The sequence below is a fragment of the Euleptes europaea genome, chromosome 17, assembly GCF_029931775.1.
Source record: "Euleptes europaea isolate rEulEur1 chromosome 17, rEulEur1.hap1, whole genome shotgun sequence".
Lineage (NCBI taxonomy): Eukaryota > Metazoa > Chordata > Lepidosauria > Squamata > Sphaerodactylidae > Euleptes > Euleptes europaea.
In genome coordinates this window covers 7,296,278-7,322,968 of record NC_079328.1, presented here as the reverse complement: position 1 = coordinate 7,322,968, position 26,691 = coordinate 7,296,278, and the positions used below count along the sequence as shown (strand labels likewise).

The 26,691-nt window shown below is 43.6% G+C and overlaps 2 protein-coding genes across 2 annotated transcripts in view; both read left to right on the top strand.

The window, feature by feature from the left end:
* MED10 (mediator complex subunit 10) overlaps positions 1 to 26,691 on the top strand; it is a 216,322-nt gene that overhangs the window by 77,216 nt on the left and 112,415 nt on the right. The gene's annotated exons all lie outside the window — the stretch shown is intronic.
* NSUN2 (NOP2/Sun RNA methyltransferase 2) lies at positions 726 to 25,316 on the top strand. Its single transcript, XM_056862271.1, has 18 exons — positions 726 to 881; positions 1,714 to 1,818; positions 2,691 to 2,796; positions 5,767 to 5,838; positions 6,467 to 6,551; positions 6,672 to 6,864; positions 7,505 to 7,579; positions 10,132 to 10,262; positions 12,194 to 12,267; positions 12,765 to 12,895; positions 14,176 to 14,272; positions 15,985 to 16,133; positions 18,153 to 18,245; positions 18,947 to 19,082; positions 20,851 to 20,931; positions 21,370 to 21,508; positions 22,477 to 22,516; positions 24,929 to 25,316. Exons 1-18 carry the CDS (start codon positions 826 to 828, stop codon positions 25,314 to 25,316), a joined length of 2,151 nt encoding a protein of 716 aa, XP_056718249.1. The 5' UTR covers positions 726 to 825.

Below are 26,691 nucleotides of genomic sequence, written 5' to 3'. Positions count from 1 at the left end.
AAAGGTTGGGAACCACGGAGTTAAAGGGACCGGGCAGGTAGGTGATGCGAAAGACCTCAGCCTGAGACCCTGGAGAGCCGCTGCCAGTCTGAGTAGACAATACTGACTTTGATGGACCATAATTTGGGATAGGGCCGTGGCTCAGTGGTACAGCACCTGCTTGGCATGCGGAAGGCCCCAGGTTCAACCCTTGGCATCTCCAGTTAAAGGGACCGGGCAGGTAGGTGATGCGAAAGGCCCTTCTCTGCCCGAGGCCCTGGACAGCTGCTTCCGGTCTGCGAAGACAGTACTGACTTGGACGGACCCAGGCTCTGACTCCGTAGAAGGCAGCCTCACGTGACAGGGCCGGAGCACGTGAAGGGGGCGTGCCCGGAAGGGGGCGTGGCCTGCGGGGAGCGGCTTCCGGGGCGCATGCGCCCGGCGGCTGCGGGAGGCTGGCGCGTCGGTCTCCTGCTCGCGGCCCGCGCGGCCTTCCGAGCCATGGGCCGCCGGCAGCGCCACAAGCAGCAGCAGCCGCAGCCGCCGAGGCGCGCGACGGGCCCGGGGGTGAGTAGGCCGGAGAGGCGAGGCCCGCCCGTAGGAAGCCACCGCCTCAGGGCCGGCTGTCCTCGCTGCCGGGCGTGTAGGCCGCCTTGGGGGGGGGAGGGAGAGGGTGTTGTGCTCCCTGGTGCGCGGTGGGGCCTGACGGGCTGCCGCTTGTTCTCCCCCCCCCCCCGGTAGGGCTGGCCCGAGGGCGGCTACGCGGACATCGTGAAGGAGAACGAGCTCTTCGAGCGCTACTACCGGGAGCTGGGCCTGGTGCCTGCGGGGGAATGGGGCAGCTTCATGGCGGCCCTGCGGGAGCCGCTCCCCGCCACCCTCCGCATCACCGGCTACAAAAGGTGAGCCTCGCCGGCGGGGGGAGGAGGAGGAGAAGGAGGGGGGGGGCTGCGGGGCGGCTTTAATGGCTTTTCTTGGGGGGGGGGGTGGGGGGGCTGCATGGTTCTGAGCCATCTGCACGCCTAAAGCTGCCGGCCTTTCCATGGGAAATTGATCTTAGCTGCTGGATGGGGTCGCCAGCTGGACTGGAGAAATAATGCTGTCCGTTTAACAGGCTTGATTTTTTTTAATTCACTGAATCTTTATATTTTGGGTCTCCCTTCTCTCCATTGGAAGCCCAAAGTGGCACCCGTGGCTCTCCCCGCCTCCATTTTATCCTCACACCAACCCTGTGAGATAGGTTGGTGTGTACTGATCAGTTTCAAGTAGCTGTTACAACGACGGGTGGTCAGGTGAGAAGAATTTTGGCCTCTTAGGTCCTTTTCTGACGTTCCAACTGCTGCACACCCTGGTTCTTCATTTCTAATGTGTAGAAATGGGCAGCTGGTGGACCATGAACAGTTGATGTGCTCCCCATACAGATCAGTCGCCTGTTTGACTTCTGGCCCACTGCTGGAAAACAACCCTTTCACCAGTTTTCAGTGGTATGGAGAACGTCCTGTGGTGCTGATGAGCTTGTTGTGAACTGGCTTACTGATCAGTTTCAAGCAGATGTTGCGATGCCTGGTGGTCACATGAGAAGAATTTTGGTTGTCGAAAAGATTTGTCTCAAGAATGTTGGAGCTGAGCTGCTAAGTTGAATAGGAGCTTATTGAGAGTTGAAAAATACTTTTAATAAAACATGGTTATGTAGCTTTGGCAGATATAATCTGATTTGTCTTTTCTTTTTTTTAGCCATGCCAAAGAAATTCTGCATTGTTTGAAGAATAAGTATTTCAAGGAGCTCGAGAACCAGGTGGTAGATGGTCAAACCATTGAAATGCCACAACCGTTATCCTGGTACAGTCACTTTGCATACTAGACATCAGTGTGTTTAACTTGCTTTGCTGTTTAATTGTAATTATTAGTGCAGGCATTGTAGATAATGACATACTCTGACAGACAGAGGTTCTCCAGGGTCTCCACTGGAGGTCATTCACATCACTCACTACTTGATCCTCTCAGCTGGAGATGTTAGGGGGTGATCCTGGGACCTTCTGCATCACTGAGTGATGGCCCCTCCCATCTACAGCAATCGTACTGTTATTGCACAATAGTATCCTTGGGGAGGCTGAAAGAAACCTGTAGTAACATGGAATTTGAAAGGTTTACAGTTAAAGTACAGAATTTGCTATGTACAGCATGAGTTTTGTTTTTCTTATAATTTTGTCAGCCCCAGTGATTGAAGGGCTGTAGCTTTATGGCAGTGCCCACAAAGGATTGCAGGATCTGTCTCTGCTAACTTCTATGAAAAGTGTTAGAATTAGCGTGGCTGAGGAAGGTTTGCGACTCATCTCTTGGAAAGCTGCTGTCAGTCAATTTGCAGTTGTGAGCTGGATCCGTGAACGGTCTAGTTTGGTTGAGGTGGCTGTTCACATTGGATGTGAGTGAAAGTACTTTGGAGGAGTTTGTGGGAAATTTAAAGCATGCTTTTATTGGGATTGAGATTATATCATCACTGTCACATTTTACATTTTTGCTGCTCTTAAGGATAGTGTTTCCTGTCATGCTTATTTTGATGTGCTTGGATCACTTGTGGTAACTTGAATTCCTGCATCCTCCATACAGAAAACGAATTCATGAGCCTACTGATAAGATTGCAATTGAGTGTTTTATTATGCCTCTTCAGGCTTTGAAGACACTGTATTCAGAGCATCTATTTTTTTCTTCAGGTACCCAGAAGAGTTAGCATGGCACACAAACCTAAGTAGAAAAGTCCTGCGTAAGTCTCCGCAGCTAGAAAAATTCCATCACTTCCTTGTTAGTGAAACAGAATGTGTAAGTACATTAATATATTCCTTAGGTTTTTCACTTTTTGCCTTATTGGGTGCCCTCTTTGCTTCCAGAAGTCATCTTCCCCTTCCAGGATCACAGTTTGCTACAGCAGCAGTCTTCAACCCCCAGGGCCATGGAGCCTGTAGGGCCTCCACTTTCTTTTTCCTTTGTTGCCATCTGGGAACACCTGATGTTAGCAGCCATGCATGCCGAGCAAAGGCATCAGACTGCCTGCTGCTGTCTGCACACACCCTATGGGAGGAGGAGTAGCAGGGTGGCAAGGCAAGGGCACTCGGTGGTGGAGAGGATTCCTTCGTGGCTCTGACCTTTGACCTGTTCCTTACTGGGGTATAAGCTTAGCTTAGGCTTCCTTTCCACAGCTCTCTTGGTCTGCCAAAGCACGGTCCTAACCTTGACACCAGTCATAACTCCAGCTTCCCTTCTGCCTGAGACAGTGACCATGATGTTACCTGCTGGCAGTTCAGTGGATCCTAGGTCTGGAAAGGTTGGAGCTGCTGTGTTGCAGTGTAACAAACAGTCTGTTGCATGGGAGAGGCTTATACCGAGGTGTTAATGGTATTTTCTCATGAAGAGAAGATGGCAACTTAGGGGAGTTATTTCCTCAAGTTGGGTTGGATGGTGATCTTAGTGGGTGTTACTGTGCTATTCACGTCAGCCTTCTGAAGGATTACTTTACTATTCATTAAACAGTGCAGTTGCCTCTGTGCATTTGCTTTTGCTTTTTATTTGAGGCGTGCTATATCAGTGATGCTGGTCGATGACTTAACGAGTGACTGCTTTTTGACAACAAAGTTGACCTATAAACCCCTGAGCAGTAGGGGCCTGGGCCTTGTAAGAATTGCTGACTTTATCAAACGTTTGTCTGTCACTGCATCTGTAGTTTTTCTCTGAAGCGCTCCTTGCTTTAGCGGTTAAGCAGATGGTCAGGGCCTTTTTTGCAGTGGTGCCCCAGTTGTAGAGCTCCCTTCCTTACCCGGTTTGCCTAAGTTAACACCTTGTAGGCACAAAGTCCTGTTCTCTGAGATTAAGGGCAGCTACTTAAAAAAAATATTTTCGGGTTTTGTGCTGCCTTGGTTTTAATTAAATGTTGCTGGTTTATTGCTTTATTGAAACCACCTGGGCGTACTGTAAGGCTTGTTAGAGAAAAAATGAGAATGAATGTGCATTGGAGGAGACTGTTTCTGGGGGCAGATTATTTCAGGAAGCACCAACTGTGCAAGATCCACATTGAATCTTAGTGAGAATTGAAGGGCTGTAGTTTTATGGCAGTGCCCACAGAGGATTGCAGGATCTGTCTCTGTTAACTTCTGTCTGGATTGAGCTTCAGTTTGTTGGCTCTCATTTATCCCATTGACATCTCCAAGCACCTGTTCTGGACTTCCACAGACCCGAGAAGGAGAGCTGGGTGTCGTCCTCTTACTTCAAAACTGATGAATTCTCCCAGTTGATTCATGTAAATGTTAAACAGCATAGGGGGCAAGATGGAATCCCAGGGGACAACAGAGCATAAATGCCATGGGGCTAAGCAGCAGTCACCCACGACCACCTTCAGTGCCTGATAAACTCCTTGAGATCAAGCTGTTTTCTTAGTTGGTGGGCAAAGTCAGAGATTGATGTGCATTATAATGAGTGAAATAAGTATTTGATCCCCTATCAACCAGCCAGATTAGGGTTAGGGTTCTGCTGTCGACAGATGCAATCAATCCATCAGATTCCAAACTAGTCACCATGACCAAGACCAAAGAGCTGTCCAAGGATGTCAGGAATGAGATTGTAGACCTGCACAAGGCTGGACTGGGCTACAAGACTATTGCCAAGCAGCTTGGTGAGAAGGTGACAACCCTAACTGTCAACCTCCCTCGGTCTGGGGCTCCATGCAAGATCTCATCTCGTGGAGTTGCAATGATCATGAGAACGGTGATGAAGCAGCCCAGAACTACACGGGGGGAACTTGTCAATGATCTCAGGGCAGCTGGGACCAGCTGAAAACAGTTGGTAACACACTACGCCGTGAAGGACTGAGATCTTGCAGAGCCCGCAAGGTCCCCTTGCTCAAGACAGCACATGTACAGACCCGTCTGCAGTTTGCCAATGCACATCTGAATGACCCAGAGGAGAACTGGGTGAAAGTGTTGTGGTCAGATGAGGCCAAAATCGAGCTCTTTGGCATCAACTCAACTCGCCGTGTTTGGAGGAGGAGAAATGCTGCCTACGACCCCAAGAACACCATCCCCACCATCAAACATGGAGGGGGTGTTTTTCTGCTAAGGGGACAGGACACCTTTACCGCATCGAAGGGACGATGGACGGGACCATGTATCGTCAAATCTTGGGTGAACACCTCCTTCCCTCAGCCAGGGCATTGAAAATGGGTCGAGGATGGGTATTCCAGCATGACAATGACCCAAAACACACGGCCAAGGCAACAAAGGAGTGGCTCAAGAAAAAGCACATTAAGGTCCTGGAGTGGCCTAGCCAGTCTCCAGACCTTAATCCCATCGAAAATCTGTGGAGGGAGCTGAAGGTTCGAGTAGCTACACATCAGCCTCGAAATCTTACTGACTTGGAGAGGATCTGCAAAGAGGAGTGGGACAAAATACCTCCTGAGATGTGTGCAAACCTGGTGGCCACCTACAAGAAATGTCTGACCTCTGTAATTGCCAACAAGGGTTTTGCTACCAAGTACTAAGTCATCTTTTGCAAAGGGATCAAATACTTATTTCACTCATTATAATGCACATCAATCTCTGACTTTTGTCTTCTGGGTTTCTGGGGTTTTTCCTGTTGTTCTGTCTCTCACAGCTACAATAAATCTATCATTAAAATTATGGACTGGTCATTTCTTCGTCAGAGGGCAAACGGGCAAATTCAGCAGGGGATCAAATACTTTTTCCCCTCACTGTATAAGGTGAAAATGAAACTACTTATTTTATTTTTCTGTTTTTGCTTTAGGGGAACATTAGTCGTCAAGAAGCCGTCAGCATGATTCCTCCCCTGCTGCTTAATGTTCAGCCTCATCATAAGGTTAGTCCTTGCATTACTGTGCAATCTTAAAACATTATTGGAAAAATCAAAACAGCTCACACACCGGTGGTTTCATGGTATTGGTTTGTATTGCATCTTCTATTCAGTTGATTAGAAGTGTACTGGAAACCTAGACTGTGTGCGGAGCTCTGTTTATTTAAAATACTGCTTCGTGTTTTCCAAGTCTGAAGTGTGATTTGCTACAACTAGCTTACTCAGTGACCATCTCTTTTCATTTAGCTGCTTGACCAAAATCTTCATTATTCTGTCCTAATACTGCCGTGTATATGTCCTGTGTACATGCATTGCATTCCCTTCCCCACTTGACCAGAGTGTTATGGTGAGTCCTCATGGGGTTTTCATGGCAAGAGACATTCAGAGGTGGTTTGCCATTGCCTGCCTCTGCATAGCAACCCTGGTATTCCTTGGTCATCTCCCATCCAAATACTAGCTAGGGCTGACTTCTTAGCTTCCGAGATCTGACGAGATCGGGCTGTACCATGCTGCCTTCCCTCCCTCTCCTTATGTACCTCAGAATGTATTAACTGTTAATAAACAAATGTTATGTTACTGCTTTCAAATAATAGCAGCGTGTTTTAATTTTTTTGTGTGGTTTTTCTCTTGGCAGATTCTAGACATGTGTGCTGCACCTGGGTCGAAGACTGCCCAGCTTATTGAAATGTTGCATGCAGACATGAGTGTTCCTTTCCCAGGTACGTGAGTGATAGAGCTTAAACAGAGATTTTAATCATGGTTCATTTGAGGAACTAAAACATACTGTAAGGGCTCTTGAATTAACTGACGTCTTCTTCAAAAATATATTTTGCTTCCAGAGGGATTTGTAATTGCAAACGATGTTGACAACAAGCGCTGCTATTTGCTGGTTCACCAGGCCAAGAGGTTAAGCAGCCCCTGCATCATGGTTGTAAATCATGACGCCTCCAGCATCCCTAATTTACAGATAACCATGAGTGGGAAAAAGGAGATCCTTTTTTATGACAGGATACTATGTGATGTCCCATGCAGGTATTTTGTTTGTTTTTTAACATTAAAAATCTTTGTGCCGTCTTCAGCCTAATTACCTCTTGTATATTTTGTGTTGCATCAAGAGAACTAATGGGATGTACAGGGTAGAAGACTGGGATTTAATACTGGAGACCTGGGTTCAAACAGGTTTCTGTCATGAAGCTCGTTGGGTGACTCTGACCAGTTATTGGGACTCCCAGCCTAATTGAACTCATTGGGTAATGGTTAGAGTGAAATGAGCACCGCTGCCCTCCATCTGTACTCTCCCCTTAGCTCTTCTATATCCAGAGGGAAAGTGCATTGCTTTAGACACTTTATTTATAGTCTGCCTTTCTCCCTGAGTCTCCAGGCGGATTACATGTATAAATCAATACAGTCAACAGGATGGGACTTCCAATAAACGGCATTAGGATTTGGTTTGTGTAAGTCTGAAACAGTTGAAAGTGAAGCATAAGCATTAATGTAATACGTTAATGCATAAATTACATAGTGGGATCATACTTACCGCAACAGGCAGCCCATAATATGTACAAAATGCACATTTGTTTAGGCCAGCTTGTATGACGAAGCAACATGATATCTGATTCAGAGCCAAACTTTCAGTTGTCACTGGAATAATGTGCAAAATTTTTTTTTGCAGTGGAGATGGAACCATGAGAAAAAACATTGATGTGTGGAAAAAGTGGACCACCCAAAACAGCTTGCAACTGCACGGGTGAGGAAGGAGGTAGCTTTTTTGTCAAGTTCCTTCTCTTGCATGAACTCACCATGATTGTTGCTTGTGCAAGAGTGTGGAAAGGCTGCTCTGCCTGATGCCGCCTTTCTTCTCCCCCCCCCCCCCAGTGCAGTATGGCGAATTGTTCAGGTGTGTTCCTAGAGTGGCATTTTGCATACAGGAAACCACTTCATTCCAATGCTTGATGGATCTGGCAAAGTGGGCTCTGACTCATGAAAGTTTTGCCTCAGTTAAGTGTTAGTCTTTGAGGAGCTACAAGACTTTGTTTTACCTACTATAATGGCATTCTCCCATTTCCCCCCTTAGGTCAGTCTTTTATTCTCCTTATTTGTTCCTTGCTGTAGCCTACACAAGGGGGTGATTGCCCATTAGGTTGTTGTTTCGCTTTCAAAGGAGAAAGCTTTGGATGGGACTCAACGAGGAGGCCCCTTTCTCTTCCTTACCAGAGCCAGTTAGTCTCGTGCCTTTGCAGTGAAAGGTGATGGTTCCTGTGTGATCTGTCCGCTGATCCACACCCACCAGACTTTTTTCCAGCCTGGTTGCAGAGACCTAGAAAACCCAAAGGGTGACAGTGGGGAGCCTGAGCCACAACAATGTTGGGGGAGAATAATCTCTTTCTCTAGCTCCGAGATGCATCAGGACTCAGTTAAGTCTGGAGAGTTGTCAAAATCCTTATGTGGCAAGTCAGAACACCAGATTGTTTGCTTCCTGAGTTGGCTTTCCCTAATGTCTAACCCATAATTTTAGCTGCATTGTTCCTCTCCCCCAAGATGTGATCACTCTGACCAAATCAGAGGTCATTCCAAGCTTTGTTAAGTCCCAGAGGTAGTTTCTTTACCTCTTGGTTTTGAAGACATTCTGTCAGCATCTTGGGTGAGACCAGTGAGGCTCCTCTAACCCATTAGGTTCCTAGACAAGATTTACTCATTTTCCCTAAGTTTTTCATGAATCCAAAGGTAGCCACCCTTTCTTAAGTACTCAGCAGTACTTAATATCTCTTTGCAAGACCCTGGACGCCAGGGCAGTAGAGAATGTCAGTAGCCTTGTCTCCAGGGCTTGTTTTGTGCGGCACAGAGAACAGTTACCAAAGTCCATCACCAAGAACCTCTGTGATTTGTTAGTTGGTTCTTTCGGTGTTTAGGGTCTGGCAGAGATCTTGCTATGATTTCTGTGCTTGTCACCAGAACGGAGGTGTAGTTAAGACCTTGGGGAGAGAACGTTGCTGCCAAGCTGGTCCTGGCTGCCATTAATCTCAGTCACAATTGCTTGCTTGATGAGCATATGGGCAAGGCAGCAGTAGAAGTAGGTAGCAATTCCAAGCTTACGGTGCCACTATCTTCCAAGAAGGTGCTCTCCTTTTGTGGAGGGGGCTCTTGATTGCTACTGATAATCACGGCATGAATCCTGGGCATGCAGAAGGTCTGCCAGACCATCCAGGTTTTTCAGAGCCACCAAGCGGGACAAGGAAAAGGCACCTGCCCTTGGGAGCTGGTCCAGAGCCTTCAAACCAAGTGGAATTCCCAAAAGTCTCCCTGACCGTGGCACCAGAACACTCCCACTCAAGCTGATACCAGGGAGCTTCCTCCAGGAGACTGATTTCTAGATTCCCTTTCTCCAGCACAGGAAAATAAAGTCTCATAAGAGCATAAGAAAAGCCCTGCTGGATCAGACCAAGGCCCATCAAGTCCAGCAGTCTGTTCACACAGTGGCCATCCAGGGACCTCTAGGAAGCCCCCAAACAAGACGACTGCAGCAGCACCATCCTGCCTGTGTTCCACAGCAGTCTCATTGTCTCTTCCATAAGTAATGTTTTGTGCGTGAGCTTAGTGTATTGTGTCAGGTTTCATCTCTGCCATCTCCTGTTATGCCCGTGGCCGACTCTATGAGCACCAGCTTCCTGGGCTTGCGAAAGGACAAGCAAACACAGGGCGGTAGCTATCAAAAGAAACCTGTGTCAGCATCTGCCCACTTGAGATGAGATCTGTTCCTCTGCCGTGGGTCCACTTTCAGGACAAGCAGTCAGCTACCCACGTGCTTCACAGAGATTTCACATTGGCTGTCTTATATAAGCAGGCCAGCATCTAATCAGTTACAGTGAGCAAAGGACGCAGAGTCTGTTGTGTACACTTCGGCAGTTGGCTAAAGCTGTTTTCGGGGGGGAGGGGGAGACCCTGCCTCACAGAGGATGGAAAGATCACCCAGTTCTCTGGTCCGCTATCAAGTGAGTAAGTAGAAGGAGAATTCAGCAGTAAGCAAATTCTCCATTTCGTATACTAAGCGTCTGCTGAGAAGGCTTCACAAATGAGTGGCCTATGTTATGTATAAATTGTTCTGATTTTGGTGCTTCATGCAATCTGGCTGGCTTGTTTTCTGATCAGAGAAAATTGAGCTGTATTTCCACCCTGCTTCCTCTGTTGGCAACGTAACAAGAAAGCTGTTTGGGTTTGCTTGCTTTGGAATCATGGGGTAGCCTGTCTTGCGCTGAGGTGGTGAGATGCAAACCAGCACATTAAAAGCAATTCCTTGTGCAGGCTGCAGTTAAGGATTGCAACCCGTGGAGTGGAACAGCTGGCGGAAGGAGGTCGAATGGTATACTCCACGTGTTCCTTGAATCCAGTTGAAAATGAAGCTGTCATTGCCTCTCTGCTGGAAAAAAGTGAAGGTAAGTACAGCTGCTTTTGGCTGTAATGGTGAGAACAGAAGAGAATCATTCTGATGGAGAAGGGAGTTTCTCCCCTCATGTCTGCACCTGCGGAACGGTTGCATGTGTGATTGTAGAAATGCTTGGTTGGTTTCAGCCATCTTTAATCTGAGTCCCCTCCTCATTACAGCCCCCATCTCACATGGCCTTAGTCCATGCAGGTCCCATGATCCCCAGCATCATCTTGCTTCCTCAGCCAAAAAGGTGGTTAGGTTCAATCCTATGCATCCTCCCTTAGGCTGTTGGTTTACGGCTGTGCTGTTGAGCCTTCCTTCAAGGGTGAAAGCCTCCCTTCACTGGAGAACACATTTTTTGTCATGGAGAAAGACCTCCATGAGAAAGAAGATGACTTGGTGGAAAGGGAGTCTTAGGATCCAACCCGCTATATTGCTTAACACCTTTCTGGTCAGAATTCCAGTTCCAGGTTGGGTGCTGATATTTCTTTCTTCATGAAGATTGCAGTTATGTTAAAACAGTCTATTTCATTCATCTGTGCGAGTTACAAAACTGAAAGAAATCACCTGTCGTCTAATGACAGGTCTCTACCTGAGACCCTGGAGAGCCACTGCCGGTCTGAGTAGACAATACTGACTTAGATGGACCGAGGGTCTGATTCAGTATAAAGCAATTCAGTATAAGGGAATTCAGCAGGGCCTGACCTGATGTGTGTGGTAACCAGTTGCTGACCTTAGTCCAATAGTGTGTTTGAGGCACAGTGCAAATAGCTGTCTCCTCTCAAACAGAACTGGAGACAGAGGCAGAAGTAGAGCAAGGGCAGTATTGCTATTGGCTAGGTAGGGTGTGCAATTAAGAATATTGTTTAATTTGCAATTTACATAGTTTTCATTAAATATTGGAGTGTTGTTACAGTTCCAGAAAGTCTTGTTGGGGAAAACGTGTGCTTTTAATAAATATCAATACTCCCAATTTAATGAAAATGGTAATTGTGTCCTTTCTGAACTTACCAAAGGAAATGAAAATGATCATTTTGGTAGTGCCTTCTCTCCCCCGGCTGAGGGAGCATGGGGGGCGAGAGCGGGTGGCTCAGCCCCCAGCTGGTTTGTTATGCATTTTCTATGGGCAGAAGACCTGGAATCCGGAGGTGAGGTCTTCCTGTAGAAAATAATAATGGCCCTTTAAAGCATAATGCCTGATAGGCTGCATACCAGCTGAGGCGTGCTCCCTCCTGTGTAGCTGCTCCCGTTTCCTCCCTTACACGGTTTCTAATTCCTGTATTATCAGAACTGGGAATCATTGGAAGGGCCTTTTGCAAAATTGGATATTACCAATCTAATACCAGAAACATCGGGTTTTTTATTGGGTCAGTCTTACCTGATTGTGAACCCCAGTAGCCCGATGTGATGTCAAGGGAGGTATAAGCAATGATGCAAAGGGCGAATCAAACAAAAAGTAGTAATCACTGTGAGAAATGGGGCTCCCCTGCCCTCCAGTATCTGTCAGTTGTGGTAATGTATGATTACTATTTTATGTAAAACATGGGCAGTATTTACCATGAACATACAAAGCAGCTTTTGAAAAACCACAGGATGTCGTAGCCCTCAACCCTTCTTCTGCAAAGTAGAGATTTGTAGTAGTAGTATCCTTCAAAGGAGTATATAAGTATGGTAGCACATTAAGTTGTGCAAACCACAAAATGTTCAAAGTGTTTTATAAATGTTAAGAGTTAATAGTTCCCAAACCTCAGTGCTTGCAGATTTCATATGTGCATGCTAAGGAACTTAATAATTTCAAAATGTGTACCTTGAATGTATTTCCTGGCAGCTTAGTTGTTTCCTCAGAATTTCAAAGGCAGCTCTTTCAGGTTGCTCAGAATTGCATAACTTTCCTTGATGAATTTTTTTTTAAATAATCGTTTTACTTATTGTTCAAAGGTGCCTTAGAACTTGCTGATGTCTCCTCTGAACTGCCAGGTCTGAAGAGGATGCCAGGGGTTATGCAATGGAAGGTAACTTTATATAAAAATAGTATGCTATATTGCAACAAGCAGGTGACCCTCAAGGACTTGTAGGGGAGCATCTCATTTTCCCCTCCCTGCTTCCTCTTTCCCTTACTCAAAAGCCCCCATAGCATCTCCCTGCCCCCTCCCTCTCCCTTTTATCGACAGAAACCAAGGCCGGAACTCTACCAGTACTGTGTGTAAAAAAGGTAAAAGTCCCCTGTGCCAGCACCGGGTCATTCCTGACCCATGGGGTGACGTCACATCCCAACATTTACTAGGCAGACTTTTGTTTACGGGGTAGTTTGCCAGTGCCTTCCCCAGTCATCTTCCCTTTACCCCCAGCCAGCTGGGTACCCAGTACTGTGTGTACTTGATTAAAATGTGCTACTTCCATGTCTGCTTGACGAGATGGCTGAATATCAGTCTGCTGAAATGCAATACAGTGTCACTTTTATCAAGGTGGGGAGTGTCCGTTTAAGATGTATTTGCGTTTTCCAATCCAGGTAATGACAAAAGACGGGCAGTGGTTTGAAGACTGGAAAGCTGTGCCTCCCAACCGACACACCCAAATACGGCCGACCATGTTCCCCTTAAAAGATGAGGAAAAACTGAAAGCATTGAATTTGGAGCGCTGGTACCTATTCTTTCTGTATTGGGAAACTTAAGTATTTGGCATACTTTTCTGGTAGTTAGTTGGAGAGAGAGTTTGTCTGTATTGGGGCTCCATATTGGAGCTCTTCATTTTGTAGTTTCTTTCCCCCCAGTGCTGCCCATTGGACGGTTCCCATAAAGTTCTTCTTTCTCTCAGATGTAGGCTGTTCTCAAGACCAGGTTCATGTAAAAGTAATCTGCATGGACTTTTTTCCTAGAAGGCTACAAAAATAGTTAAAAATTATTGCTCGAATATTAGGATTAAACATATTTGTGGTGGTGCTAAGGAGTCAGAAGACCCCCCCCCCCGAAATGGGACATTTAGCTGTTTCAGTGGATATGTATAAAGGCAGATTTTTATTTTTAAAAAGCACTTGGATACAAAATGACCCTGTAGTAAAGGGGTCATTTTGAATACTGAGATAATTAGACAGATATATACATCCATTTCTGTAGTCCCGCGTTCCTCTTATCTCAGTCATTACGGATTACTTTTTGCAGGAGTCTGAAGTAATTTGCTTCCCCTCTCTCTAGTGCAGGGTTGGAGCAGAAGAGGGCTTCATGCTGATTAGAAGAGTGCAAGAAACTTTGTGGCTAGTCTGCATGTGCAGAATATGCGTGAATGAACAGTGATCCACTCAAATGCAAGTCACATAAAAGAGCAGCCTTGCATTAAAAACACAAAACAAGCTTTTGCAGACATATGGTTGAGGGATTAAAACCAAACTCATTATTAGCAGTTATTTTTAAAAAATGGACCCCCAAACCCCTAGCAGTTGCAAAAAAAAAAAAAGGTCACTCCTTTTGTCTACTGGGTAACAAATGATTAATAACAACTATTTATTGCTCAAGCTCTGTGTATCATAAAGAGTTCTTATTGGATGAAAGGAAGGAAAGGAAAGCTGTTATGATGTTACAAATGATTCTGGATTTATATCCAAGGAAATCTTTCTATTGAATGCAGTAGTGTGAAATTCCCATCCTAATATAAATGCTATATATTCATTTTGAGTGGGTTTATGATCTGGAGTTTTACATAAATATGGCATTAATTGTTCTAGTCTTACTAAATATTTTAAAGCACCTGAATGTAAAAATAAATAAAAGCCTTCAGAATAGTTCTAAATTCTTGGTTTGGTGTATTAAAATTCAGATAATGGAAATTTTGATTTTCTGCATGTCAGGTGATTTTAGCCTGTATTTTTCTGGAAAACTATAAAAATGTGCGTGGTGATACTGATACAACACTTGTTGTTTATCTAGCCTTAGAATTTTGCCGCACCACCAAAATACTGGAGGATTCTTTGTAGCTGTGCTAATTAAAAAATCTCCTATGCCATGGAACAAACGTCCACCCAAGGTAATATTTACTTTGTGTAAAAAAATTTGTGGTTGTTGGCATAGATAAAAAGTAAATACAAATCATGGTATTTGTTCTTAATGACTAGGAAGTGTAATATTAAAATCAGCATGATGTGTGTTTTTAAATTAGTTTAAAGTGCGTTCTTGAAAAATTGGTTCCTGTTTTAGTTTGTTAGCTGCCTTGGTGGCTCTATGAGAACAGAAATGTGGAGTAAAAAAATGTAAAAATAAAATAAGTAAATGTGAAATAAGTGGTAAGGATTCAAAGTACTATAGAACTAGTAGTTGTGTGCTCCCACGGAGGCTGCGTGCAGAGTCAAGAGAGACCCTTATAAGTAGCTCTTTGGAATCTGGCCATTATATCTACACGAAAGTGGTTTATTCGTTTTCAGGTTCTGTGGTGGTTGCCTGCAGTGTCTGTACTTGGCTGCCCCCCAAGTACACAGCTTTAGCATTGTGTGCCTCCCCCCATATCACAATATAAAAATTATGATATAAAAACAGCATTCAAAAGCAGTCATCCTTATGTGTATGGGAGCAACCTCCCCTTTTCACTTAATCGCTGACTTTGGCGTCCTTCCTCCTCATTAGTTTCACCTTTTCCCAAAACTATCCCAGCTGTGGTTCCCTAGGGCATGAAACTCTCAAGGCCGGATTGCTCCTTGCCCCAGCCCAGCTGTTCCAGTAGCGTCTTCCTTACAGGGAGAAGGGGCTTCCTAAAATCCCAAATGCCCCCCTCTGTTTCTCTCCCGTTAAGAATCACTGGATTAAAGTGTAGCACACATCAGTCCAGTTCTAGATATGTTCACCTTAGAGTGCATGTTCATGCCTATGTGGATATTTTTTTCTCTGTTTGCAAAATTGGAAATAAACTTGGCTCCTGAATTTATGAAGCTTTTATTTATTTATATCCTGCTTTTCTCCCCAGTGGGGACTCAAAGCAGCTTTTAGAACATTGTTCTCCTCACCTCCTTTTTCTCACAACCACCCTGCAAGATAGGCCAAGCTGAGCGTTTATGACAAGCTCAAGGTCACCCAGCGATCTTCCATGGTAGAAGGGATTTGAACCCAGGTCACCCAGCATCTTTCTATGACAGTCTGTCCCCTACACCACACTGGTTCTCCAGTGCTTAGTGATACACAATAATAACCTCTGGATTTCTAGTGAAGTTCTGCTTTGAATGCTTGTTATGTTTTCAGCTTCAGAGGGTAGCTGTGCAGTAGAAGACCTTTGAGACCCACAAGTTTTTCAGGGTATAAGCTTCTGAGAGTCAAAAGCTCTTTTTGTCAGATGTTTTTGTCATTGTTCTTAATGCTTGAATAAAGGCTACTGGCTTAGAAAACATTTAAGTAGTTTTTAGAGTTCTTGTAGAAAATAAATGGAACTAGGTGGTACTATAATGACTTCCAGGGAGATATTTCATCTAATGTGTGCGCACTATCTGTTTTGAATATTTTAACTGGAGTAGAGTTTAAACAGCAGTATAGAATCAATAGAGATGGAAGGGACCACCAGGGTCATCCAGTCCAACCCCCTGCACAATGCAGGAAATTCATAACTACCTCCCCCCCACACCCCCAGTGACCAGAAGATGGCCAAGATGCCCTCCCTCTCATCATCTGCCTAAGGTAAGTAAAAAATGGTGCATATTATAATGACTAGATGCATTTTCTTCTTCCTTGAAACGTGGGCCTTCTGTTTTGGAACAGCTCCCACAGTTACAGAAGACAGAACCTGAAGTGCAGTCTTCTGTGGCTGTATCTTCAGAAACTGTTGAAGGTGATGTGGTCACAGAAGCAAAAGGGGAAGATTCCTTGGTAAAGGAGAGCGCAGAGAGCAAGAAAGATGGAGTTTGTGGGTAAGAACCTAAAAACTAACCCAAGCCTCTGGGTTACAGCATTGCTGGTACTTTGTAGCTAATTTGATGGCATCTATAGCTGGGGCTTCCTTGCATAGAGGAAAGAGTTCTCAGTGTGTTGTCGTTTTGCTTTCAAATCAGGTCTTGTGATGAAAGGCAAAATGCTTTAATGACTTCCACTTTTCCTATAGCAGCTATCACTTCACAGCAGAACAGAGGCTTGGCACTGAAATACTGAATTTTGTACACAGAAAGCACACACTCTTGGAACTGAAGTGACTTAAGTTAGTTATATGCAATAGGCATGTTTTGTTTTGCTTGCAAAATCTGCAAAAATTATCTTCAGCATTGTCCTACAGTACTAGGTTTAGAAGGCCCCCCAAAACCATCTGTTGTTTGCCCCCGGACTATGGCTTAGATCCATTGGTGTAGGCTTAGTGCTCTTTCATTTGTGCAGGATTTTGTGCAACACCTCATGCGTTCAGCCCTATATTATAGTGCCCAGAAATCAGTTGCGCAAGATCTTGCACACACATAAATGCAAGTGGGGGATACTTTAAGCTTGAGTCAACGCAAGTGGCTACCTCACACTTTTTCTGACATTTCCACTTGCACAAGAGTTCTGGTGCAAGCAGAAAATTTGCACTGGATCCACCCCAGCATCTTTCAGATTGAATGTTGCATTTCCTACATATCTTCAGGTTTACTTGTACAACCAGTTTTATCGTATACTGTGAGCAAGTGCATCTTCCCAGGAGCCTTGGCACGGTTAAAGGAATTGTCGAATGAAGCAATCCTCATAGGTCAGATAAACTGATAGGATAAGCATTAATCAAAACCACGGGTCTGCAGTATGTCTAAATGCTGAGCGTTCCTTGTCCGCTGAGCTTCCCCAACAAAACAATCACTGAGAGCCACTTGATATACGTGTGTGTGTAGTGTTCTACATGGATGTAGGAAAAATCTTTTACACAATATGTATATTGTGCAAGAGTAGCACTATTTTCTATTACTAGCTAGGACTTCTCTAATGTGAGTAGTTCCGCAAAATAGACATTTGTGTGACTTTCACAGAGCAGTAGTTCATCCTTGTGACTAACGGTATGGAAGCAGTAGTCTCCTTTTTTGGAAACTGGTGTACTGTAGAGTCTAAGAATATGAACCAGGAAATCAGGTTTTGCCTTCGAGCCTAACTCTTTAGCTGGCCTTAAGTGAGTATCATTCTTCCCCCTCTCCTGAATATCTGCATGCTGACGACAGTAGAGAGCTGTTGTGAAGATTAGAAGAAGAGTTGGTTTTTATATGCCGACTTTCTCTACCAGTTAAGGGAGACTCAAACCAGCTTACAATCACCTTCTCTTCCCCTCCTCACAACAGACACCCTGTGAGGTAGGTGGGGCTGAGAGAGCTCTAATAGAGCTGTAACTTGCCGAAGGTCACCAAGCTGGCTTCATGTGTAGGAGTGGGGAAACAAATCCAGTTCACCAGATTAGCCTCTGCCACTCATGTGGAGGAGTGGGGAATCAAACCCGGTTCTCCACATCAGACTCCACCGCTCCAAACCACCGCTCTTAACCACTACACTACACATTATGAGAACGTATGTTCATCGTCGTGTCTTCAGTGCAGTCCCATGCGTTCCTGCACTGAAGACGCTCAATGAACAACAGTTACGGTAAGTGCGACCTTGCTTTGAGCGCCATAAACTGCTATATAAATTCATAGATAGGGCACATCCTTTTGCTTGTTATGAAATGTTGAAAACACCCTGCTCTCTTCTTTTCCTCCCTTTCTTTGTATCAAATAATTGTGAAATAATTACAACAAACAAATTGCATATAATACTTAGTAGCATTATTTGCCTGTGTTTCAGTGCTAGTTTTCAAGGTATCAGCTGATGCAGAATTCAGAAACTGTTGTTCAGGCATTCTTTTTTTTTAATTGCAGTTGTTACTGTAAGCAGAAAAAAAATGTCAGTTACAGCATTGATCAAGTTCAATATATGCCCTTTTCTTCCAGGCCACCACCAACTAAAAAAATGAAGCTTTTTGGTTTTAAAGAAGATCCATTTGTATTTCTTTCTGAAGAAGACCCATTATTTTCACCTATTCAGTAAGATGTGCTCTTTCCTTATTGCTTCCTAATGGAATCCATTAGAACTCCTTGTACTCTGGCCATGAATTAGTGCAGTTCCAGTTGCTTTACACCTTTTAAAAATAAAAAGTACACATGAAGAGCTTTTATGTTTCATAATAGCCAAGTTTAAAATGAAATGTGAACAAATGCTCACGGTTGGCTATGGAGACACTTGTAGCAGTAGAATTAAACATGGATAACATCTATTAAAACCATGAGGGTGAAGAGTAAGAAAACGAACTACTTAAAAAAAGAAAAATGTATGTGCTCTAATCCTACATTTTACGTATCTGCTTCTAGTTTGGTGTAGTGGATAAAGAGTGGTGGTTTGGAACGGTGGAGTCTCATCTGGAGAACCGGGTTTGATTTCCCACTCCTCCACATGAGCGGCGGACGCTAATCTGGTGAACTGGGTTGGTTTCCCCACTTCTACATATGAAGCCAGCTGGGTGACCGTGGGCTAGTCACAGCTCTCTTAGAACTCTCTCAGCCCCACCTACCTCAAAGAGTGTCTGTGGTGGGGAGAGGAAGGGTAGGTGATTGTAAGCTGGTTTGATTCTGCCTTAAGTGGTAGAGAAAGTCGGCATATAAAAACAGACTCTTCTTCTAAAATTCACACATAAAGATCCTGTTTAAGATTATTAGATCTTGAATGCCTTATAACTACCTGTTTCCAGAACGTTTTATGCGTTGGATCCTTCATTCCCAAGGATGAATTTGTTAACTCGCACTCAGGAAGGAAAGAAGAGGCAGTTATACATGGTTTCCAAGGAGATAAGGGACGTACTGCTGAACAACAGTGAGAAGCTGAAGGTTTGACTTGTACTTTTGCTTTCAGTGTGGAAGCCCATCTATGCTACAGTACTGTGGAGATTACTTTTCTGTCCATAGCAGAAAGCAGCATCTGTGACTCTTTCCTCTCTTAAGAGGATTTACATCTTTCCCTATCCATTGTAGTACCAGCAAGTAGCATATGACTGGCTTCTTTCAAAACAAGACATGCAGCGTTAATGTAGTAGGTAATACTTTGAAATGCAGATTTCTGTGGTCTGATCCCTGCTGCTGTTCTGTGCTGGGGGAGAGGATGGCTTCTTCCCAGCTTTAATGCTGGGAAGGGTTCCAGGCAAAGCCTTCCCATTGGTCCTCCTTGCAACACTCAGTGGAGTGGCTCTTCCTAAATGACAGAGATACTCTTCTTTTCCAGCTGGATTGGTTAAAAAAAATCAACAGCTTTAAAAAAATAAGATTTCCAAATTAAAGTTAGATTGTAAAAAACGTTTTAAAGGATTTTTTTACTCGAAGTAATTTGATCTACAGTGCAATTTGAACTAAGTGCAAGTCTATGATCTCTCAAAGCAAAATGTATAACCCTTAGGAAGTCATGAGCTGCTGCTTTTCTTTGTGAGGACCCCCTCTTCCTTAGTTACCGTGAAGCAGAACAGTTTATATATTATGGCTTGATATTGGGGGGCCTGGACTGGCACCATAGATATGTTCACCAATCTACCGTTTTATTAATATTAACTGCCTGATCTCTGCACCTGGCTTTCGTATTCTGATTATATTTATGGAGTCTGTCCACCAAAGAAAATAGACGTTTGCTTTCCTTCTCACCCTTTGCTTCTGGTTGAGATTTGGTGGAGTGGGGCAGTGCACGTCCGTGACAAAGCGGTAACACGTTGAAGCAGAAGCAGCACTGGAAAGAAGGCTTTGTGTCAGGATCAGGCGTTTACCTCTAGCATCCCGCTAAAGCAGATTCATCCAGGCAGGTAGCTCTGAAGCAATAATACTTTATTAGGAGCAATAAGGTTAATAAAAGAGCTGACTGTCTACAGGATAGAGAAGGCTGCTAATGGCATGACATGGGTACAATACATGGTTAAAAGCACTTCAGCTAGAGAAAGGAAAAACAGCGAAACATTTCCGAGATAACGTTCCTTGTGTTGGAGTATAGCCAGCACCTGTCTGCAGAAAAGATTGGAAAAGAGATCCTTTTTGGAAGTTGTGTGTGTTATGTTATCTAAAATAAGATGATATATTGTTCTTAAAATACTACCAATAATAAGCTATATTTTAAAGAAATGAATAATACTGTCTCTGAGGATGAGTAAAAGTTCTAGTCATTTTTAAACCAACATGCTCTGATGGTTTTTGCAACCAGTTGGTATGCATGTTTATTTAGAGCTGACCTTAAGAGTAAGTTTTTATTTAAATTGGCCTCTTTTAGTTGGTGATTTAAAGCAATGTGCCCTCATTTTCCTTCAGCCCTTTCCCCCTCTTGGAACTCTGTGTTCACTACTGCTGAGGATTGCTACTAGTGTCATGTTTTGCTCATTGGCCCGAATCTGTTGCATTTTTCTTTAGGCTTTTTAAATCTTAATTGAGTGGCTTAGTCCTGCTTGCTTATGTGAAGCTGAGAAATGAGTTTACCTCGGGTGCTTCCTGAGCCCCTTACCTTTGTGCGGTTCTGGGTATTGGTGAGGATCAGGCATTCAAAATTTGTGAAATGTCTTTCAGGGTAAACAGTCTGTGCCTTTCTGTGTCTTTAATCCATGTTAAAATGTATTTTACCCATTTTCAGGTGATTAACACAGGAGTAAAAGTGTGGTGCCGCAATAGTGATGGCGAACAGTTTGGCTGTGCCTTCCGGTTAGCACAAGAGGTAACAATGATATAGCTGTCTAGAGGGTAGCCGTATCCTGAAATTCCAGTGCTAATTCTGTAATTGACATAGCTTCTTCCTTTGGTCAAAGAAAGCTAGTGTCAGAGTGTTGAATTAGGGGCCAGGGAGACTGGGTTTCAGATCCCCCACGCAGCTGTAAAATGCTCTGAGTGACTTGGGCCATTACTGTCTTCCTAATCTTACCTCATGGGGGAGGGGGATAATATTGAAGGTGGGGCAAGAGAACCACAGAGGAGAACCACGTGGCGAGAACCATGCGCTCAGAGGATGCCTGGGTAAAAATTAATAGCACTGTAGTACAATTACTAAGGACTTAGTTTATAATAAGATTGGTTTTTTTGGATGGTCAAATTACCACCTCTGTTTAGGTTGGAAAGCAACGATGGCCATTTAAAACCTGTCGTGTTTCACTTCCAGGGAATATATACGCTGTACCCTTTTATTAATGCAAGGATTGTTAACATCCGCTTGGGAGATGTTGAAGTGCTACTAACGGAAGAAAATCCATTCTTACATAAACTCAGCAATGAGGTTCACAGTCAAGTCAAAGAAATGGGTGAGTGACTATCTGCTTCATTGGGCTAATGTCACCTGAGACTTTAGGCAGGCTTTCTCTTTTCAGGTAGCCAAAGCTTTATCTGTAGTTTTCTCTGCAGCATGTCCCATAGCCAACAAGGTAAGAGGGTAGCACTGGAAACGATAGAGATCTTGGGCTGACTCCACAACAGTGTGCATCTGTCCAACTCGTTCTCTTCTGTAGTCAGAAACAGAACTTAATATTTCAGTTCAGTGGGATCCCTGCTGCTGGCAACTTTCTGTTTTGTTCCTTTTGTTTTTATAGCCAAATTAGTTACTACTTGTTTTCCCCCCATAGCTGTGCATAGCATTAATGAATCAGTTATTCATTATGTGTTGAGGGAGGGAATTGTTGCTTTTTCTCTTGGGAGCCAAAACCACTGTTCTTAATGATCGTAATTTTGTGAGAGTAGCCATGCCCACAAAGTGACAATTATCAGTTGATTCATGAATGTCTAGTAGAAAAGAGAAGTTTCAGGAAGTAGTTAAGTTGGAAGCAGAAGGAAAGAGGAAGATTTAAAGTACTGCTGAAAAAGCCCAGTGGGTGCTTTAACGGTTCCAGCCTGGAACACCCTAATGTGGAAGCAGTCTAAATTATGAGACACTGTGTGTATTCAGCCATGTTCAGAATGCCTCTGCTTATCATTTCGTAACTGCGGTCAAAGCCTGTTCTGGGATCACAAAGAAAGAGTTTCGGTTCTTTATTATTACAGTCCTCGACCAGCAGGTATATAAAGGAAACATTAATTACAGAAAGAAGCAAGGGTTTTTAGATCACATGTTATAGATTCCAGAAAACTTTTTTGAGCAGTTCATTTTTAGAAAACCAAAACAAGTTAAAATTATTCAAAATGTCACTATTAGATCAATGCAGAATTGTTGATGTAAAATGATAAAGAGTTGCATTTTGCAGTTATACTGTAATGCTGCAATCCTTCTTTCTTGCAGCTATGGGGAGCATAGTACTGAAATACGAACCAGATTCCAAGTAAGTAATCTCAGTATATGAAGTCTGTGCATCTATGTATTTAAAACTTTTGAGCAGCTCTTCTGCTTAGAAGAGGAGTTGTAAAAATGATCAAGCTATTTCTTTCTAAATAACCAATGAAGCACCAGTTTTGCTGCTTACTCATTTGGGCAAAACTGATTTATGTTCTGGTAGCTTCAGTGGGAGAATTGAGCTTAAATCCTCTCCTTTTAAAATTAATAGGAACTCAGATTACTTAAGGAGCCCCATGGCGCAGAGTGGTAAGCTGCGGTACTGCAGTCCAAGCTCTGCTCACGAACTGAGTTCGATCCCAACGGGAGTCAGTTTCAGGTAGCCGGCTCAAGGTTGACTCAGCCTTCCATCCTTCCGAGGTCGGTAAAATGAGTACCCAGCTTGCTGGCAGTAAAGGGAAGATGACTGGGGAAGGCACTGGCAAACCACCCCATAAACAAAGTGCCTAGTAAATGTCGGGATGTGATACCACCCCATGGGTCAGGAATGACCTGGTGCTTGCACTGGGGACCTTTACCTTTTTACAGAGTACTTTGAGGAATAGTGATCTCAGCTTTTTAATCACCAGATAACTCTTAGGATTCCAGCCCTTTCTTCTCTGTGCCTGGGGTTTTCTTACCCTCTCTCCCCACCCCTTCATAAAATTTGTGATGGCCACATCTCAAGAGGCAGCGTTCTTTGTTCGTTAAGAGCGGCGGACTCTGAAACGGGTTGGTTTCCCCACTCCTACACATGAAGCCAGCTGGGTGACCTTGTGCCAATCACAGCTCTCTCTGAACTCTCTCAACCCCACATACCTCACAAGGTGTCTTTTGTAGGGAGAGGAAGGAAAGGCAATTCTAAGCCAGTTTGAGACTCCTTAAAGGTAGAGAAAATCAGGGTATAAAAACCAACTCTTCGGTGTGTCTTCAAGAAATAGATAGAAGGAAGGAGCTAGCTATCAACCTTAATTTCTGGTTTGTTTGGAGGACTTGAAGTGTGAGTGTTAAGTGCCGTCAGGTTGCTTCCGACTCATGTCGATCCTATGAATCAATGTCCTCCAAAACATCCAATCCTTAACAGCCTTGCTCAGGTCTTGCAAATTGAGGGCCGTGGCTTCCTTTATAGCGTCAATCCATCTCTTGTTGGGTCTTCCTCTTTTCCTGCTGCCCTCAACTTTTCCTAGCATGATTGTCTTTTCCAGTGACTCTTCTCATAATGTGACCAAAGGACTAGAAGTAGCTATCCCATATCTGGTGGTTCTCAGTACAGTTTTGAAAAAAAACAAACAAACTCAAATATGAAACATTCCTCTCCTAGAGAACTGTAGATTGATGGGTTTTTTCCTTTTGGCTGAAGTTCCTAAGTTCTAAATATTGTCGAAGGCTTTCACTGTCAGAGTTCATTGGTTCTTGTGGGTTATCCGGGCTGTGTAACCGTGGTCTTGGTATTTTCTTTCCTGACGTTTCGCCAGCAGCTGTGGCAGCCATCTTCAGAGGAGTAACATCCTATAATTATGCATTTGATTGTTCCTACCTAAATGCAGAACTTTACATTTATCTTTGTTGAAGTGCATTTTATTAGTTTTAGCCCAATTCTCCAGCCTGTCAAGATCATCATTTGGAACTAGAGACTGCAGCAGAACTACAGTTTGTTTGATAGGCTCCTTAGCCTAACATGCACACCATGGTCCCATCAGCCATAAGTGGCAGGGACTTGCCTGCTGTTGCTTCCTGGCCTAGGACTATTAAAATGGTAGCGGAAGAAGGTTGTTTAGTACTTAGCAGGCAGCAATCCATGGTGTTCAGATCAGTGGGTTGCAAGCTGTGTAGGTCTATGTTAAAGTGAGAGAGGTGTTTTTTCTCTCTGTTTTTATAAATGGCTAGATGGAAAGCACTGATGATCATTTCAGAATGCCGCACAATGTTGTGGGCATTCACTGTACTGTAGCTGCATTCCTATGGGAGTCTAGTAAACGGCCCTCCATCTACCTACCACTTCTGCATATTGAATGGACTTGAAAGACGTTCTTGTTTTCTAGGCCAAACCCCGTGGCAGCTGCTACTTGCTATCCTTCTTTAATGCTTGGGCTTTTTGGGTCCTCCACAGTATGATAGAATTGCCTAGTCAAAAAAGGTTATGCTTCAGTTCAGTTTTGTTTCATTCAATTAATGTATTATGGTCCAGGATCACTCAACAGCTTGGTTTCTTAGGATCTTGTTTTCAATTGGAGCTGAGAATTTAATCTGGGATCTTCTGCATGGCGCTGTTTAACAACAGCCAGCAGGCATGTATAAAACCACTAATGCAGAAGCAGAATTGGCGCTTAATTGAGAATCAAAGCAATAGCATGCTAAAAATGTGTGTTAAATGGATTTTCGGGGTGTGTTTTTTTAATGCTGATAGGCTGTGTGTTTTTAGTCATCCAGAAACCCTTCAGTGTTCAATTGTCCTTTGTGGCTGGCTTGGCAAGACTTCCATTCGTGCGTTTGTGCCCAAGAACGAGAGGCTGCACTACCTCAGGATGATGGGAGTGGAGGTGTTCAAAGCAAAGAGGAAAGAAGACGTAGAAGGTAAAACGGAAGCAGGAGCCACAAAGCCGGTGGTGGAAGACTTGGGGTGCGAAACCAAAAAGTCTGCAGAAATGGAAGAGGAATTGAATGGTCAGCCTGCACAGGTACTCATCAAAACCAAGGCATCAGAGTCGGAAGATAACGTGGAGAACCACCTTTTCTCTGATGACAAAAGTGAGAGCACCCAAAATATGAAAAGTCAAGACTGTGCTAACCTTAGTGATATAGAAGTCTAAAACATTGACTTTTATCTACAGGAAATGTGCATCATTTGGGATATTTACACTGATGCTAAGAGTCTAGAAGCATATTTTATTAAAAGGCTTTTTTGTTTTTTGGAGAAATGTGTAATGGGAGCAATTTTATGACTTCCATCCTGTTTTAAAATAATTTTGTCCATCTTTACTTTGCCTTGTTTTAACATGTAAACTCCATGTGGATGATTATATTTAGTCTGTTGCTGGCAATGGACTTTGTCCGTTCAAATGACACTTGTCAGTTTCAAGGTTAAATAAATTATTCCTATGTGGATATAATTTGTAAAAATGGGGCCGTGAATCTGCTTTGTCATTTAAAATTGGATTCTGTCTGTCACACTTCTAATTCCTTTGTGTTTGCATCGCATTTACTTTTGAACTATTTCACTTAATGAAAATTAGTCTATAGGTCGGACCTTACATTTGTTTTTCCAGTTTGGTTATATCTTGTGGTGCAATCTCTCATTAATAATCAGTGTTCCTGTATTAACAATAATGGTTCCTGGTCCCACTTGTTTGGGCAGGGGTTTTCACATCTGTATTGCTGGCTGCCATTTCTGGCATCAACTTAGATGGACCCATGGAATCATTCTGAGGATCAGTTAATAGAAGTATCATTTATGTTAGTAAGAGGCTGGGCAGTGTTTGGATTTTTAGCATTGGCCAATTTTTTTAAATTGGCCGATTTTTAAAAAATGTTAATAAAAACGGACAGTCAACAGTAAATATATACATAAACTAAAAACAAATAGTCACATAATCCCATAAAGTCACATAAAATACTTTACAGCCCTGCATCTGTAGCCCCTTCTCGCGTAACCGAAACTATATCTTATTATAAAATGGACATTTCCATACTTTGAATGGTTCTTATCCATTACAGGTCTACACTATTAATATCTTTTTTTTTTTTGGTAAGCAGTTAGCTTCACTAAAATATACACCTCTTTTATTTTTTGACAACCAATCGTGTATCTGAGGGAAGGTTTTCTGGTCCCACTGCCTAGCAAAGACCATTATAGCTGCAGTTAACATATGTAACACTACTATCCGTTGGTCTCTTTGTGTTTTGGGAAGATAGTTCAACAATAAGGTTTCTGGCTTAAATGGAAAGCATTGGCCAATTCTTTAAAAAGCACTAAATTGTGTGCTTTTACATATTTTTCTTCATCTGTATGTGCAGATCCACTAATTCCAATTATAGGTGTATTCTTGTGAGGACCTGAGTAAGATCAGGGAACAACATTATCTATTTTTGTCTCAAAGTTAAAAGAACGAATCCTTCGGGTTATATTGATTTCTGGTGTGTGTGTGTGTGTTTAGGAGGGGCAGTTGCTTGGTAGAGTGCAGAATG